This window comes from Heptranchias perlo, chromosome 2 (genome assembly GCF_035084215.1).
Source record: "Heptranchias perlo isolate sHepPer1 chromosome 2, sHepPer1.hap1, whole genome shotgun sequence".
NCBI lineage: Eukaryota > Metazoa > Chordata > Chondrichthyes > Hexanchiformes > Hexanchidae > Heptranchias > Heptranchias perlo.
Window position 1 is genome coordinate 118,078,483 of NC_090326.1, and position 16,488 is coordinate 118,094,970.

At 43.4% G+C, this 16,488-nt stretch overlaps 1 protein-coding gene across 3 annotated transcripts in view; it reads left to right on the forward strand.

The window, feature by feature from the left end:
* The window catches only part of LOC137342379 (cytoplasmic dynein 1 light intermediate chain 1-like), a 77,904-nt gene extending 68,164 nt beyond the window's left edge, over window positions 1–9,740 (forward strand). For 2 of the 3 annotated variants that reach the window (XM_068006309.1, XM_068006324.1), the window contains one exon: window positions 8,623–9,740. In XM_068006309.1, the coding sequence (XP_067862410.1) occupies window positions 8,623–8,732 (110 nt within the window). In that variant the 3' untranslated portion in view covers window positions 8,733–9,740. The remainder of the gene's footprint in view (window positions 1–8,622) is intronic. The other variant, XM_068006328.1, reaches the window with a different exon arrangement.
* The last annotated feature ends 6,748 nt before the right edge of the window (window positions 9,741–16,488 follow it).

Here is a 16,488-nt window from a genome sequence, read left to right on the forward strand (position 1 = left end):
AGATTATATATAATACAGCCACAGTGCGCCGGTGATGGAGAGGATAAATAATGAGATCAGTGGCATGCATGCTGATCGTGTGGACTGCTCTGTCCTGGATAGTATTGAGCTTTTTGAGTGTTACAGCTGCCATCCAGGTGAGTGGTGAGTATTCCATCACACTCCTGACAAGAGCCTTGTAAGGTGGTGGAGAGGCTTTGAGGGGTCAGGAAGTGAGCCACGTTGCAGACTACACAGCCTCGGCCCTGCTATTGTAGTCATGGTGTTGATATGGGAAAGTACATCTGGCAGGGGCGGGGGGTGCAGTAGACAGACTCAATGGCAGCCCTCCTGGCCAATTCCTGCTTAGAGAGCATGGGAACGATCAGAGTTAAGATGATGGATTTCTGTCCAGCTAGGAAACAAAAGTACAAAGGAACACTCAGCCAGACAATCTGGGAGGGCTGATAAAGGAGCAAGATCTGGAGAGAGTTGTCTTATTTAAATCAGGGCTGACTACTTTCAGAGAAATCTCTAGTCGGAAGAGTACATTAGCTAGCTAGCATGGACAGCGTGGCTTACTTTGTTTCCTAAGTTTTGGAATTAGGTTGAAGTAAGTTGGTCTGTACCTTAAAATTTACTCTGTTCTTTGGTCTCTGAAATAAACCAACTCATTCATTTGTATTTGACTTTGTTTTAATCAGTCCACCTATCGGAAGATTGAAGAAGCACACATGGCATGAGTAAGATTACAGTGTCCAGTTCATATATCAAGAGATTTTGTTGTTACAGCCTCTTCATTCATACCATTTAATGACTGGATATTGGGCTGTAAAGGTAAACTCTTGATTGTAAGGGACACAGGATCAGTTTACAGGAGAGAGCAGTGATGCTGAACCTGATTATCTAATGCAGACACAAAAATTATAACAACTAGTTTGTCTCAGTTACTCATCAAGACATATTGGTGACCACAGCAAGATTCATGTCTTGTACGTCCCATCATAAGTCCTGTCATTTTCCAGAAATAGGTGCTTGTGATTAATACCTTCAATGTCTTTCAACTCTATGGCAGCCTACCATAGTCACTTTTGGGAGAGGAGAAGAATGAGGTCTTGTGAATGCTTCAATCACTGGAAAATGATCTTGAAAAAAGTATAGTTGTTTGTTCTTCGATGCACTAGTGAGGTGCCATTCAAGCTTCTCTGTGAAACAAGTATGGTAGAAGTCACATGATCTCCCTGAGATTCCCTTCTCACACCCGTGTTTGAAAACTTGCAGGAGTTCCCTTTCACAGGGGAGTACATCTTTGCTGGGTACGTTTAGGTGATGCTAAAGGGATTCATGAAATGCCAGCAGAATCTCAAAGCAATTCCAAGAATGGGTCCTAAGTTGGCCTAGCCTCATGCTTGTACAACAAAATGCTAGCTATAGAGGAAGACGGGGCTCATCAAGAAGCAGCTAAGTACCAGCCACAAGCTAGAAAGAAGTTGCCTTCTGCTGATACCCACTGTAAGCATAACAACAACAACTTGCCATTTATATAGCACCTTTAACATAGTAAAATGTTCCAAGGCACTTCACAGGAGCGTTATCAAACAAAATTTGATGCCAAGCCACATAAGGAGATATTAGGACAGGTGACCAAAAGCTTGGTCAAAGAGGTAGGTTTTAAGGAGCGTCTTAAAGGAGAAGAAAGAAGTAGACAGGCGGAAGGATTTAGGGAGGGAATTCCAGAGCTTAGGGCCTAGGCAGCTGAAGACACGACTGCCAATGGTGGAGTGATTAAAATCGGGGCTGCGCAAGAGGCAAGAATTGGAGGAGCGCAGAGATCTCGGAGGGTTGTAGGGCTGGAGAAGGTTACAGAGATAGGAGCGAGGCCATGGAGGGATTTGAAAACAACTGAGAATTTTAAAATCGAGGCATTCCCAGACTGGGAGCCAGTGTAAGTCAGCGAGCACAGGGGTGATGGGTGAACGAGACTTGGTGTGAATTGGGATATGGGCAGCAGTATTACATTTATTCAGTGTTTCGCAACAGACAGTTTTCACAGAAGCATCTAGTTCATGATGTAGTGGAAGCTTTAATTGGAAATGTTTTAATCTTAGAGCATGCTCAAATGAAAATCAGAGACCAAAGTGCAAGTATGATAAATACTATGATTTAAGATAGATTTCCAATATTCCTCAAAGTAATAGGAAGTATTCTTAAATAACATTTCCAGAAACGTCTGCAATCTTGAAGCTAAGGCAGTAGTAAGGAAAGTAATGTGTTGTGCCTCTAAGAGGAAATTGGGCATGGAGAGAAAGAGAGCAACTTGAGAGATCTCAAGAAATTTCTCTTTTAAAAAAGAAGGAAGTTACTCAGCTGAACAAGCTCAAAACTAGTAAATCATTTTTACTTATCGTGAAAATGTGCAGACATTTCACCTTTTTATATCACCTCAGTTACCCTTGGGATCAAATTGATTTCTTAAACGCTGGTTCAGAAGATTAGAAACATGGGGCCCGATATTAGCACCCGCTATCGGGTGCGTTCCTGGCGGGAGGGGGTCTCCGAAAATCGGGGAATCCTGGAGCGGGTCGGGAGCACGGCTCCAACCCGCCCACTTCCGGGTTCCCCACAGACGCGCTGACGTGCGCGCGCAGCCCCCGCATGTGGGACTCCCGTAGGCAATTAAAGCCGGCAGGGTGCCACTTGACAGTATTTATTCTGCTATTTCAGGTCGTTAACAGATCTGATTAAGGGAATATTTCAGGAGGGGTGGGATTTTAGAAACAACTGGGACTGTTTCCCGTACTGGGGGAAAACACTCCCAGTTGAAATGGACGTGTTGCAGCTATCAGCCTGTGGCAGCTCCAACGGTCCATTTGACAGGTGGGGGGCGGGGGGAGACCCTCACTCAATGCAGGAGGCCACTCTGTCACTTTGGACAAAGTTTGGCCTCCACCACCCTCCTCCTGTCAATCAAATTCACAAACTTGCACACTTACCCCGGGGTCCAGACACATGTACCTACCTTGCGGACCCCCTCAGATATACATCTTCCGGATGGGGGCCGCCGTAGCTGCATTCATGACCTCCTCGGAGGGCGAACAGCATCGCCGGCCATGCCGTCCACCTCTGATACGTGGAGCTCCACAACACAGTGCTGTGACACATCCACCTGCACAGCAGGAGGGAGGGCAACCGCAGAGAGAGATGCTTCGCAGAGGGCACTACCGTTGCCACAGGGTCCACAGACCGAGGCTCAGCTTATTTATATTTAATTTCTGACCAACTCACATCACATATTATATTGGCACCACAACTGCCACGTCTTTGCGAATCTTGTCTGGTTTGTGCAATAATGCACTTTCCTCCTTTCCTGAGGATCACAATGAAGACCCACACCTGATGCTACCCATTGTGTCACTGTAGAGCGGGTGTAGGTGTATTTGCAGGGTGCAGTGCACACAGAGGCTCAGAGTCACTCGACATGCAGTCGTGGACATCTGCAGCCTCCTTCATGCCGAGCTGCTCCCGGCTGGCCCGAGCACCATCTTCTTACCTGTCGCTGTCAAAGTCACCACTGCCCTCAACAGCTTCTCCTCCGCATCCTTCCAGGGTGCCACCGGGGACATCGCCGACATCTCTCAGTCGTCTGCACAAAAGAGCCCTGCAAGTACACCTACACCCACTTTGCAGTGACACAATGGGTAGCATCAGGTGTGGGTCTTCATTGTGATCCTCAGGAAAGGGCATTATTGCACAAACCAGACAAGATTTGCAAAGACATGGCAGTAGTGATGCCAATATAATATGTGATGTGAGTTGGTCAGAAATTAAATATAAGTAAAAACCATGATAAACCCTCAAACACCCTTGTGCATCCCCTTCATGCTCACGACACGTTTGCCTTACGTTTCCTACTGCACATATGTGATGCATGCCCTGTGGCTGCAGCACAGGTAGTGGCAGGTTGAGTGAGGCTGACCGTGAAAGAGATGCATGAGAGGGTGAGTATGAGATAGAGCCATGAGATTGTATGAGGATTGGGTTGAGTAGTAGTGGCGGGATGAGTACTGGCGAGGTGAGTAAGTGCAGGTAAGATGAGGATGAGGTTTGAGTGGGTGTGAGGGGTGATGTGACAGAGTAGTGTTGGCAGTGCAGGAGATGATGTGGGGTGGGGGCGGTGATGTGACAGACAGAGTGTAGGGGAATGAGTAAGTGTACTCACTTTGGATGACCTACTTAGGTCATTGCAGCGCATCCTGCACTGTATGCAGGTGCGTGATATGTTGGTGGTGCAGGTGGCAGAGGCAGGCAGCTTCCTCCCGCCCGCCGGGGGGAAGATCTCTGTCCTCCCCCTCCTCCTCACCCCATCCAATGATACCTGGAGTGAGGCATCATTAAACCTGGGAGCAGCTTTCCCCCTGGGCTGCTCCATGCTGTAATTTTTCCTATTTGTTGCAGCATCAGTCAGTGGAGGACTGCCCCTTAAATAGAGCTCCTCCAGCTGACAGATCTTACTGCGCATGCGCAGTCCGCCCGACGCGCAGCTCAGTAGCGGGGAACCCGGAAGAACAGGTAAGTGGCTCCAATTAGGCCGCGATCGTGCGGGGGGCGGACTGATTTCATCGGGTTACAACACGGAAGGAGGCCATTTGGTCCATTGAGTCCGTGCCAGCTCTAAGCAAGAGCAATCCAGCTAGTTCCACTATCCCACCCTATCCCCGTAGCCCTGCAAATTTTTTCCTTTCAAGTACTTATCCAGTTCCATTTTGAAGGCCATGATTGAATCTGCCTCCACCACCCCCTCGGGCATTGCATTCCAGATCCTAACCACTAGCTATGTAGAAAAGTTTTTCCGCATGTCACCTTTGGTTCTTTTGCCAATCACCTTAAATCTATGTCCTCTGGTTCTTGACCCTTCCGCCAATGGCAACAATTTCTCTCTATTGTGTCTAGACCCTTCGTGATTTTAAATACCTTCATCAAATCTCCTCTCAACCTTCTCTGTTCCAAGGAGAACAACCCCAGCTTCTCCAGTCTATCCATGTAACTAAAATCCCTCATCCCTGGAATCATTCTAGTAAATCTTTTCTGCACCCTGTCTAAGGCCTTCACATCTTTCCTAAAGTGCGCTGCCCAGAACTGGACGCAATACTCCAGTTGTGGTCGAACCAGTGTTTTATAAAGGTTCAATTTTTTAAAAAATAGATTCTGCAGCTCAGGATAATAACTAGCAACTTCCATTTTTACATTGTAATAATCTATGTTCCTTGGCCAACTATATTATTAATTCTTTGTGCACTTATTTAGATACTCATCACTCAGTTAAGCTGTTTCTTCCTTTAATTTTCTTCTTGGAAAAATCTAATGAATCCAGTCTGGTTCACACTCTCCCTCAAATTTGCCTGGCACCAGTATTTCAGCACAATCCAACTGGAAAATGTGAACATTACTGCCCTCTGAAAACCCATCAAATCTGAAGTTGCTGAGATGGGTCATCGACCTGTGCTGCTACTTTGAGCTTGAACTTTGAGCAGTAAATGATTCAACTATGATATCTGTCGAAGTGAGATTTTTAAGATTTAATTTTAAACACTTGTACCTTAGTTTGGTAAGGTTTTCCTATTATGAGTTTCAGCTGCAAATTATGGTTTATTTGGGTTCCACACATTTATCCTTGCTCAGTTTGCTAATACATTTAGTCATTGTTCCAGCTTTTGATATTTGCTTTCTTTGAAGTGGATTAATTTTAAAAAGTAACATTTAGCAAATTTTGATAACGATTTCATAAACTTTAAACAGAATAAATTATAAACATGGTAACTAGGGAGAGAGTAGGGCCTCTTAAGGATCAACAAGGTCATCTAAGTGCGGAACCACAAGAGATGGGTGAGATCCTGAATGAATATTTCACATCGGTATTTACGGTTGAGAAAGGCATGGATGTTAGGGAACTTGGGGAAATAAATAGTGATGTCTTGAGGAGTGTACATATTACAGAGAGGGAGGTGCTGGAAGTCTTAACGCGCATCAAGGTAGATAAATCTCCGGGACCTGATGAAATGTATCCCAGGACGTTATGGGAGGTTAGGGAGGAAATTGCGGGTCCCCTAGCAGAGATATTTGAATCATCCACCGCGACAGGTGAGGTGCCTGAAGATTGGAGGGTAGCAAATGTTGTGCCTTTGTTTAAGAAGGGCGGCAGGGAAAAGCCTGGGAACTACAGACCAGTGAGCCTGACATCTGTAGTGGGTAAGTTGTTAGAGGGTATTCTGAGGGACAGGATCTACAGGCATTTGGAGAGGCAGGGACTAATTAGGAACAGTCAGCATGGTTTTGTGAGAGGAAAATCATGTCTCACGAATTTGATTGAGTTTTTTGAAGGGGTAACCAAGAAGATAGATGAGGGCTGTGCAGTAGACGTGGTCTACATGGACTTCAGCAAAGCATTTGACAAGGTACCGCATGGTAGGTTGTTACATAAGGTTAAATCTCATGGGATCCAAGGTGAGGTAGCCAATTGGATACAAAATTGGCTTGACGACAGAAGACAGAGGGTGGTTGTCGAGGGTTGTTTTTCAAACTGGATGCCTGTGTCCAGCGGTGTGCCTCAGGGATCGGTGCTGGGTCCGCTGTTATTTGTTATTTATATTAATGATTTGGATGAGAATTTAGGAGGCATGGTTAGTAAGTTTGCAGACGACACCAAGATTGGTGGCATTGTGGACAGTGAAGAAGGTTATCTAGGATTGCAACGGGATCTTGATAAATTGGGCCAGTGGGCCGATGAATGGCAGATGGAGTTTAATTTAGATAAATGTGAGGTGATGCATTTTGGTAGATCGAATCGGGCCAGGACCTACTCCGTTAATGGTAGGGCGTTGGGGAGAGTTATAGAACAAAGAGATCTAGGAGTACAGATTCATAGCTCCTTGAAAGTGGAGTCACAGGTGGATAGGGTGGTGAAGAAGGCATTCAGCATGCTTGGTTTCATTGGTCAGAACATTGAATGCAGGAGTTGGGATGTCTTGTTGAAGTTGTCCAGGGCATTGGTGAGGCCACACTTGGAATACTGTGTACAGTTCTGGTCACCCTATTATAGAAAGGATATTATTAAACTAGAAAGAGTGCAGAAAAGATTTACTAGGATGCTACCGGGACTTGATGGTTTGACTTACAGGGAGAGGTTAGACAGACTGGAACTTTATTCCCTGGAGAGTAGGAGGTTAAGGGGTGATCTTATAGAAGTCTATAAAATAATGAGGGGCATAGATAAGGTCGATAGTCAAAATCTTTTCCCAAAGGTAGGGGAGTCTATAACGAGGGGGCACAGATTTAAGGTGAGAGGGGAGAGATACAAAAGGATCCAGAGGGGCAATTTTTTCACTCAAAGGGTGGTGAGTGTCTGGAACGAGCTGCCAGAGGCAGTAGTAGAGGCGGGTACAATTTTGTCTTTTAAAAAGCATTTGGACAGTTACATGGGGAAGATGGGTATCGAGGGATATGGGCCAAGTGCAGGCAATTGGGACTAGCTTAGTGGTATAAACTGGGCGACATGGACATGTTGGGCCGAAGGGCCTGTTTCCATGTTGTAACTTCTATGATTCTAAACATGGTCTTGAATGTTCATCGGTTGCAATGGGTTCTTGTGCTGAGGTCACATGACTTATCCACCTCCTCTGAAGAAAAACTTCAAGATGGTAATGTTACTGCACGTCGTTCAAGTGGGTGCATTAAGCAGTCAGAGACATCAAGATCTTATACTTTCACCAAGGGATTGTGCTATCCTGAATTATGAGCCTTGGTTTCTCAGTTTTTTTTTAAAGGAACATCCCTTGTATTTCCTAGGGCTGATGACAGCAGCCATCTTAATGGTTCTAGATGCAAAATTGTTATCTCGCTGTTGATTGACCAAGCAGTAGCCTCTGCCTCCTTAGCTAAAATTGCTAAATAGATTGCTGTTGCAAACACAGTTGCCAGTGACGCACTATTTCCTCAGAACAGGATGCATATTCTCAGGGGCCTAAACACAAGTTTTGTGGACACAGCCACATGTTACTAGGCACATAAACCAGGCTCTAGTTTTGAATAGTGGTATTCAAATAGGCTCTCTTCCTCCATCATTGTGTTTACATATATGTAGTTTTAAAAAAATATACAGTATTTATATTTTTCAAGCTCACTTTCTTAGACAATTGCTGCACATCAAGGTTAATAGAAAGGAGTAATGCTGTGTCAGGTTGCAGTTCCAGGTGGGCAGGCAGAGACAGGAAAAAGTAAAATGACATGCTTTTACCATAGAAAAGTCCTCTTTAGACTAAACAGGTTTTTATGGCTGTAATGTAACAGGGTGTTGAGTTTGAGAAGAAATCACATAACTGTCCTTTTTCTAATACTAAATTCAGTGTGAACCTGAATATAATGAGATAACTCTGAGATTGACCAACATAATCCCAACTCTGACATAAATTTTCCATGAATATTATTTATAGAAGACCAAATACTTGAGCAGATCATTGATAAAATTTACTTATTCTTGAAATGACTAATTTATTATTAAAATTGCAGACAGATTGATTCCTAATCTCAGATTTGACTGCTGCTTCAAATCATAAAATATCTGACTAAAGTATCTCTTCCTATTTGTAGGTCATAAGTCCGTCTTAACAGATGTACAGGCAGAACTGGACAGAATTGCACGTAAACCAGAAGCTGTGTCTCCAACCCATACATCCATAACAGAAGACAACGCATCCTGAAGAAAAGCTAGTTAAGTGATGCTTAACACAATACCCTGTGTTGTTGGCTTTGCCTCTCCCTTTTCCTTCAGAGCGTGTACTGAGGATCAAAGGCTGTTTTTGAAGTATACTGGACTACCACGTTTGAGTCTTCAATGAGTTGTTCAATGTATGTAAGGAAACTGTATCGAGAGGGAAATACAATGCTGCAAAAATTATTCTAGTAATGTGTTTTCTGAGAGGAAAAATAATGAGAGATGAATTTAATTATTGGGACTTTGCATCTCTTTGTTCAAATAATGCTAATTTGCAGCCAATGTTGGTGAGCTATTTGTATTTTCCAGGTGTTCATTTGGGAAATGTCATATACGGATAGTAAATATGGTGCCTAAAACAAAGTATCTAAACATGTATTGCTGGCCAGAGGCATTGAAGGAATCCAGGCTAAATAATAAACTTTTCTGAAACTTGCATCCTGAAAATACTGCCTCAAAGATGAATTGTTGGCCAAATTAAAAAGTGTGCAGAACTGAAGTACTCTTACAACAGTCTTTAAAGTGCTGAACAAAATACTGAAATGCCTAATTTTGTATAGTAACTCACATTAGTTGTAAACTGCAATGTTTAAAAGAAAGATGAAGAAAGGGGGCAGAGGTCAGTCGCCCAAGGAATGTACATTACTTCAACTTGAACTGCTCATCCTTTGTTCTGGTTGTAAGTGTAGTACTTCCTTAACCCAACCCTGTCTGGTTTCTGTATTGTGCTGTTTCTAATTACAGAAAGATGTAAGGATTGTAATCCTTCAATAAAGTTGTATTTATTCTCTGCAACAGATCTAAAATATGTTGGCCCTTTATTTAGAAAAAAATAAATCAACTGTAATTCTCTAACCGTGGCTGTCTATGTACAAACTTCAGCCCTCCTTTTGGAGGGCCTCTTTCTCTCTCACTGTCTTTCTCTGCCTCCAGAAAGGGATACATGGATGTGCTCCAAACAAAAAAATAAATACAGAAGAATTTTTTTCACTCAGCATGCAATATTTTTCTTGTCTTTAGTAGCATTCAGGTGGAAATTTTCTCCTGTTAAAATATTTATAACTGTTGAAATCCCAAATAGCAGGGCCAAAAATTGGGTAACTGCTTCCAACAGTGAAGACAGAGGAACTTTGAGAATTATATGTACACTACGTCAAATAAATGCTTACCTAATCCAAATCTGTGTGCATGCACTACACCACTTAAGTGTGATCTTATTCGTCTTTGGTGCTATACAGCTTGTTTGATGGTAAATGCACTGCTTAGGTATGGAAATGAGCCATACAGACCAGCTACATCCCAATTTTAATGCTGTTTTCTACTATGATTCCTGCTGTATATGTTGACCAGATTAGATTTGTCAGTAATGTATTTCACAATTGATTAATCTGAAGAGAATCACTGTCTAGGCTCACCCATCGAGAATGGCCACTTTGTTGAGGTATCACTGGGCTGTCTGCTCCTGGAGAACTACACCCCATCATGAGTTAGTGCTTTTGGAAAAGGAGAACATTTTCTTCCAAATGCTGCATGGAGAGGAAAACTTACAATTGAAAATAAATTTGTTGGGAAAAGGCTGCTATTCTATTGTAATCAATTGGTAACTGGAATTTTTTAAAAGTTTAATTAGAACACCTTTAAAATAAAGCTTTAAATGTCCAGAATTAAGCCTTATTGTCTGATTTTGCTCTGTTGGCTGCCCTGGGTTGGGTATGCCTGAAAACAGGCAGCAAAGCAGAGGAATATCTAGCCCATCAGGTTGGGATGACTGGTGTTTAAAAAGAAAAAGAGGGAACAGGAGCTAAGCCATGGTGGGAGAACTATAGGAGGTGGTTGAAGGCTGGGTTTTGAGGTTTTTAAAGGTGGAGAAGTAAAGGGGTGTAGGGAGGGAATTCCAGAGAGTAAGGCTGAAGCCTCTGCCAATAATTATAGAGTGAAAGGTGGGGGATGAACAATAGGCCAGAGATGGCGAACCAAAGGATGCAGGAAGGGACATACGGCTGGAGAAGGTTATTCAGGAAGTGTGGGCCGAGGCCATGGAGAAATCTGAAAATGAGAATCAGAAACTTAAATTCAAAACGTTGAACAGGAAGCCAATGTACATCAGTGATGAAAGAGGTGATGGGTGAGCAGGACCTAGTGTGTGGCAGGATGTAGATGGGTGAGCTTTCGATAAGTTGGAGTTTATAGAGGATGAGAGGATAGCAAGGAAGATGATGGAAATTGAGCCTAGAGGTGGCAGACGTGTGGATAAGGATGGAAGTAGACCAGAGGCAGACAATATTGCAGAGACAGAAGTAAGCAGTCTTGAAGATAAATAGGATGCGTTGAACAGGCCTGTTACAAATTTGGGTCCGCTACAAATATCTACTGGGGTTCAGTGGTGTCAGTCATTCTCTTAAGTGGTCTGGTCACCTGCTTCTTATGGAAGTTCACTCCCACTGCCATATACCTACTTGCACGCAGCAGGACTCATGAATGCAACAATAAAATTCCCTTGTGTTCTGGATTGGATCTCCGTGTCTTATGGGCACGTGTACTCCTTCCATCTTCCTGAAGGTGGACCAGCTTAACACGGCGCGACGATGTTTGGTTTGATTCATAAACTGCTTTATTGCAGAGTAGACAAAACATAACGAACACTGTATGATGAAAGACACTTGGTAAATCAGTACAGCTTCTGTTTGTGTGCTATTACAAAAGTAAAGAATATATGTAAAATAGCCCACTTCAGTGGGCCCTTTACTTAACGTAAAAGCACAGACTCTGACCAAGGCAGAGGATCCCCCCTTGCAACTTGCTGCTGTCTGACTGCCTCTTGCTGTCCATGTAATTATTTTTAAAAGCCTGTCTCCTTGACTAACAAAGATCAAAATAGTTTGTCAACACCATGGTGATAGATATCTTCCTGAATGACCAGACATTGCCAAAGAATTGCTTATTGTTTGGTCTCTGAAAGAAACCACTTCCCATCCCGCATATTGGTCACCATTCGTCTGCCTCTGGAACCGCAACTCAGCACAGGGCTGTCCTGAAAAGCTAACCCGTTTTAGGCAGCTTTTACTCAGAACATGTTTTAAAATTACATATGTCCAAGTCTCTTCTATGATAAGGATTCGACACGAGTGAGTGGCCAGAGAGGGGAATGGAGTCAGTGGCAAGAGGGTGGAGTTTATTATAGGGCTGAAAGTGAAACCTTCTGTCTTCCTGATGTTCAGTTGGAAATTTTGACTCATCCGTGATGATGTCGGACAGGCAGTCTGACAACACAGGTGGTCATGGGATCAAGGGGAAAAGGTGGAATGGTAGATCTGTGCGTCAACAGCGTACATAGGTAAGCAGGATGCAGCAACTAGGCAAAGGAGAGGAGAGGACCAAGGGTAAATTCTTGGAGGACTCCAGAGGTGGCTGGAGAAGGTCAGTAAGAGAAGCCATTGCAGAACATAAGAACATAAGAAATTGGAGCAGGAGTAGGCCAATCGGCCCCTCGAGCCTGCTCCGCCATTCAATAAGATCATGGCTGATCTGATCCCAACCACAAATCTAAAGAACACAAGAAGTCGGAGCAGGACCCGGCCACATAGCCCCTGGGCCCTCTCCGCCACCCACAGGGCATTGACCGATCCGAACTCAGCTTCATGTCCAATTTCCTGCCTGCTCCCCATAACCCCTAATTCCCTTTACTTCTAGGAAACTGTCTATTTCTGTTTTAAATTTATCTAATGATGTAGCTTCCACAGCTTCCTGGGGCAGCAAATTCCACAGACCTACCACCCTCTGAGTGAAGAAGTTTCTCCTCATCTCAGTTTTGAAAGAGCAGCCCCTTATTCTAAGATTATGCCCCCTAGTTCTAGTTTCACCCATCTTTGGGAACATCCTTACCGCATCCACCCGATCAAGACCCTTCACAATCTTATATGTTTCAATAAGATCGCCTCTCATTCTTCTGAACTCCAATGAGTAGAGTCCCAATCTACTCAACCTCTCCTCATATGTCCGCCCCCTCATCCCCGGGATTAACCGAGTGAACCTTCTTTGTACTGCCTCGAGAGCAAGTATGTCTTTTCTTAAGTATGGAGACCAAAACTGTATGCAGTATTCCAGGTGCGGTCTCACCAATACCTTATATAACTGCAGCAATACCTCCTTGTTTTTATATTCTATCCCCCTAGCAATAAAAGCCAACATTCCGTTGGCTTTCTTGATCACCTGCTGCACCTGCATACCAACTTTTTGATTTTCTTGCACTAGGACCCCCAGATCCCTTTGTACTGCAGTACTTTCCAGTCTCTCGCCATTAAGAAAATAACTTGCTCTCTGATTTTTCCTGCCAAAGTGCATAACCTCACATTTTCCAATATTATATTGCATCTGCCAAATCTCCGCCCACTCACCCAGCCTGTCTATATCCCCTTGCAGGTTTTTTATGTCCTCCTCACTCTCTACTTTCCCTCCCATCTTTGTATCATCTGCAAATTTTGATATGTTGCACTCGGTCCCCTCCTCCAAATCGTTAATATAGATTGTAAAGAGTTGGGGACCCAGCACCGACCCCTGTGGAACACCACTGGTTACTGGTTGCCAGTCCGAAAATGAACCATTTATCCCAACTCTCTGCTTCCTGTTCGATAACCAATCCTCCACCCATGCCAGAATATTACCCCCAATCCCGTGATTTTTTATCTTAAGTAATAATCTTTTATGTGGCACCTTGTCGAATGCCTTCTGGAAGTCTAAATACACTACGTCCACTGGTTCCCCTTTATCCACCCTATACGTTATATCCTCGAAGAACTCAAGCAAATTTGTCAGACATGACTTCCCCTTCATGAAGCCATGCTGACTTTGTCCTATTAAATTATGCTTATCTAAATGTTCCGTTACTGTCTCCTTAATAATAGACTCCAAAATTTTACCCACCACAGATGTTAAGCTAACTGGCCTATAATTTCCAGCCTTCTGCCTACTACCCTTTTTAAATAACGGTGTTACATTAGCAGTTTTCCAATCTGCCGGGACCTCTCCTGAGTCCAGGGAATTTTGGAAAACTATCACCAAAGCATCCACAATCCCTACTGCCACTTCCCTCAAGACCCTAGGATGGAAGCCATCAGGTCCAGGGGATTTATCCGCCTTGAGTCCCATTATTTTACTGAGTACCATCTCCTGAGTGATTTTAATCGTATTTAGCTCCTCCCCCCCGAGAGTCCCCTGTTTGTCCAGTGTTGGGATATTCTTAGTGTCCTCTACTGTAAAGACTGAAACAAAATATTTGTTCAGCATTTTTGCCATCTCCATGTTTCCCACCATTAATTTCCCGGTCTCATCCTCTAAGGGACCTATGTTTGCCTTAGCCACCCTTTTTCTTTTTATATAACTATAGAAACTCTTGCTATCTGTTTTTATATTTTTTGCTAATTTCTTTTCATAATCTAACTTCCCTTTCTTAATCAATCCTTTAGTTACTTTTTGCTGTCTTTTGAAGAATTCCCAATCTTCTATCCTCCCACTAAGTTTGGCTACCTTATATGTCCTTGTTTTTAGTCGGATACTATCCTTGATTTCTTTACTTAGCCACGGGTGGCTGTCATTCCTTTTACACCCTTTTTTCCTCAGTGGAATATATTTATTTTGAAAGTTGTAAAATAACTCCCTAAATGAACACCACTGCTCATGTACCGTCTTACCCTTTAATCTATTTTCCCAGTCCACTTTAATCAATTCCGCTCTCATACCATCATAGTCTCCTTTATTCAAGCTCAGTACGCTTGTTTGAGAATCAACCTTCTCACCCTCTAATTGGATATGGAATTCAACCATGTTGTGGTCGCTCGTTCCAAGGGGATCCTTAACTAGGACATTATTAATTAATCCTGACTCATTACACAGGACCAGGTCCAAGGTTGCCTGCCCCCTTGTAGGATCAGTTACATACTGCTCAAGAAATCCATCCCTGATGCACTCAATGAACTCGTCCTCAAGGCTGCTCTGCCCAATTTGATTTGTCCAGTTAATATGATAATTAAAATCCCCCATAATTATGGCTGTTCCCTTATTACATGCCCCGACTATCTCCTGATTAATACTTCTTCCAGCAGAGTTGCAACTATTAGGAGGCCTATATACTACGCCCACTAATGTTTTTTTTCCCTTATTATTCCTTATCTCCACCCAAACTGTTTCATTATCTTGATGCTTTGTCCCAATATCATTTCTCTGTATTACAGTGATTCCTTCCTTTATTAACATAGCCACCCCACCTCCCCTTCCTTCCTGCCTGTCCTTCCTGATTGTTAAATACCCTGGCATATTTAATTCCCAGTCGTTGTCACCATGCAGCCATGTTTCTGTAATGGCCACAAGATCATACCCATACGTAGTTATTTGTGCCGTTAACTCGTCCATTTTATTACGAATGCTACGTGCATTCAGATAAAGAACTTTCAAATCTGTTTTGTGACGCTTAGTTCCTGCTTTTTCCTTTTTTAACACTTTACCTATTACTCCATACCTTCTGTCCCTTCCTGTTACGCTTTCCTCTCTCTCCCTGCTCAGGTTCCCAACCCCCTGCCACTTTAGTTTAAACCCTCCCCAACAGCACTAGCAAACACTCCTCCTAGGACAGCGGTCCCGGCCCTGCCCAGGTGCAGACCGTCCAGTTTGTACTGGTCCCACCTCCCCCAGAACCGTTTCCAGTGTCCCAGGAATTTGAATCCCTCCCCCTTGCACCATTCCTCTAGCCACGTATTCATTTGAAATATCCTCCTATTTCTACTCTGACTAGCACGTGGCACTAGCAGCATTCCTGAGATTACTACCTTTGAGGTCCTATTTTTTAATTTACCTCCTAACTCCCTATATTCTGCTTTTAGGACCTCATCCCCTTTTTTACCTATATCGTTGGTGCCTATGTGCACCACGACAGCTGGCTGTTCGCCCTCCCCCTCCAAAATGTTCTGTAGCCTTCATTGTAAAAGATAGGACTGGAACTGTGAGGGCAGACACGGAGCTGGACAACAGAGAAAAGGGGATAGAGGAGGATGACAATGATGACCACATCTAACACTGCAGATGTCAAGGAGGTATAAAGCGACTCAGTTGTAAGGGGAGTTGCTGGCATTTGGAGTAAAGGAGGGATGCACATGGCCACTGATTTGGAAAGAGTTTGTGAGGCAAGTGTTTTTGGCCAGTTTCTGAAAGACTTGTGCCAATTAGGATTTTTGTGTTTTGGACACTGCATATGTGACAAGCAAATGCTCTGTGGCAGTTACTATAATGAAGAACTATTTTTATACTACCCTATTGTATTATCAGTGATTCATTTTGAGCCAAAGCCTAGAAATTGTTTTTGGAATTATTAGCAGACAAGTACTTTGTGTGTTCATCGTGCATTCCTTTGTCCACTATTTTATCAGAGGTCTTAGCCCATTTAAAATAAACAGATTATCACCAATGACTCCTAACATGGTGTTGTTTGGAGTGGGGGGTCTTTTTGAGCATTCTCGGTAATAACTCTAATGGAGATTGTTCGAAACTGGATGTGCAACTGCACTGAGTAACCCCCATAGCATTTTAATGCGCTGATGAGTTATCTGCTTTTAAAGTATATTTTAAAGTTGATTGTTACATAAAGGAAAATCATAAAAGGCCTTTATTTCTCAGGTACAGCGGTTTTAATTTTTTAATTTTGTACTCCACACCCGAGCCTCTCCACTCCCTTCCTGGCTTGGACTGCACTGAAC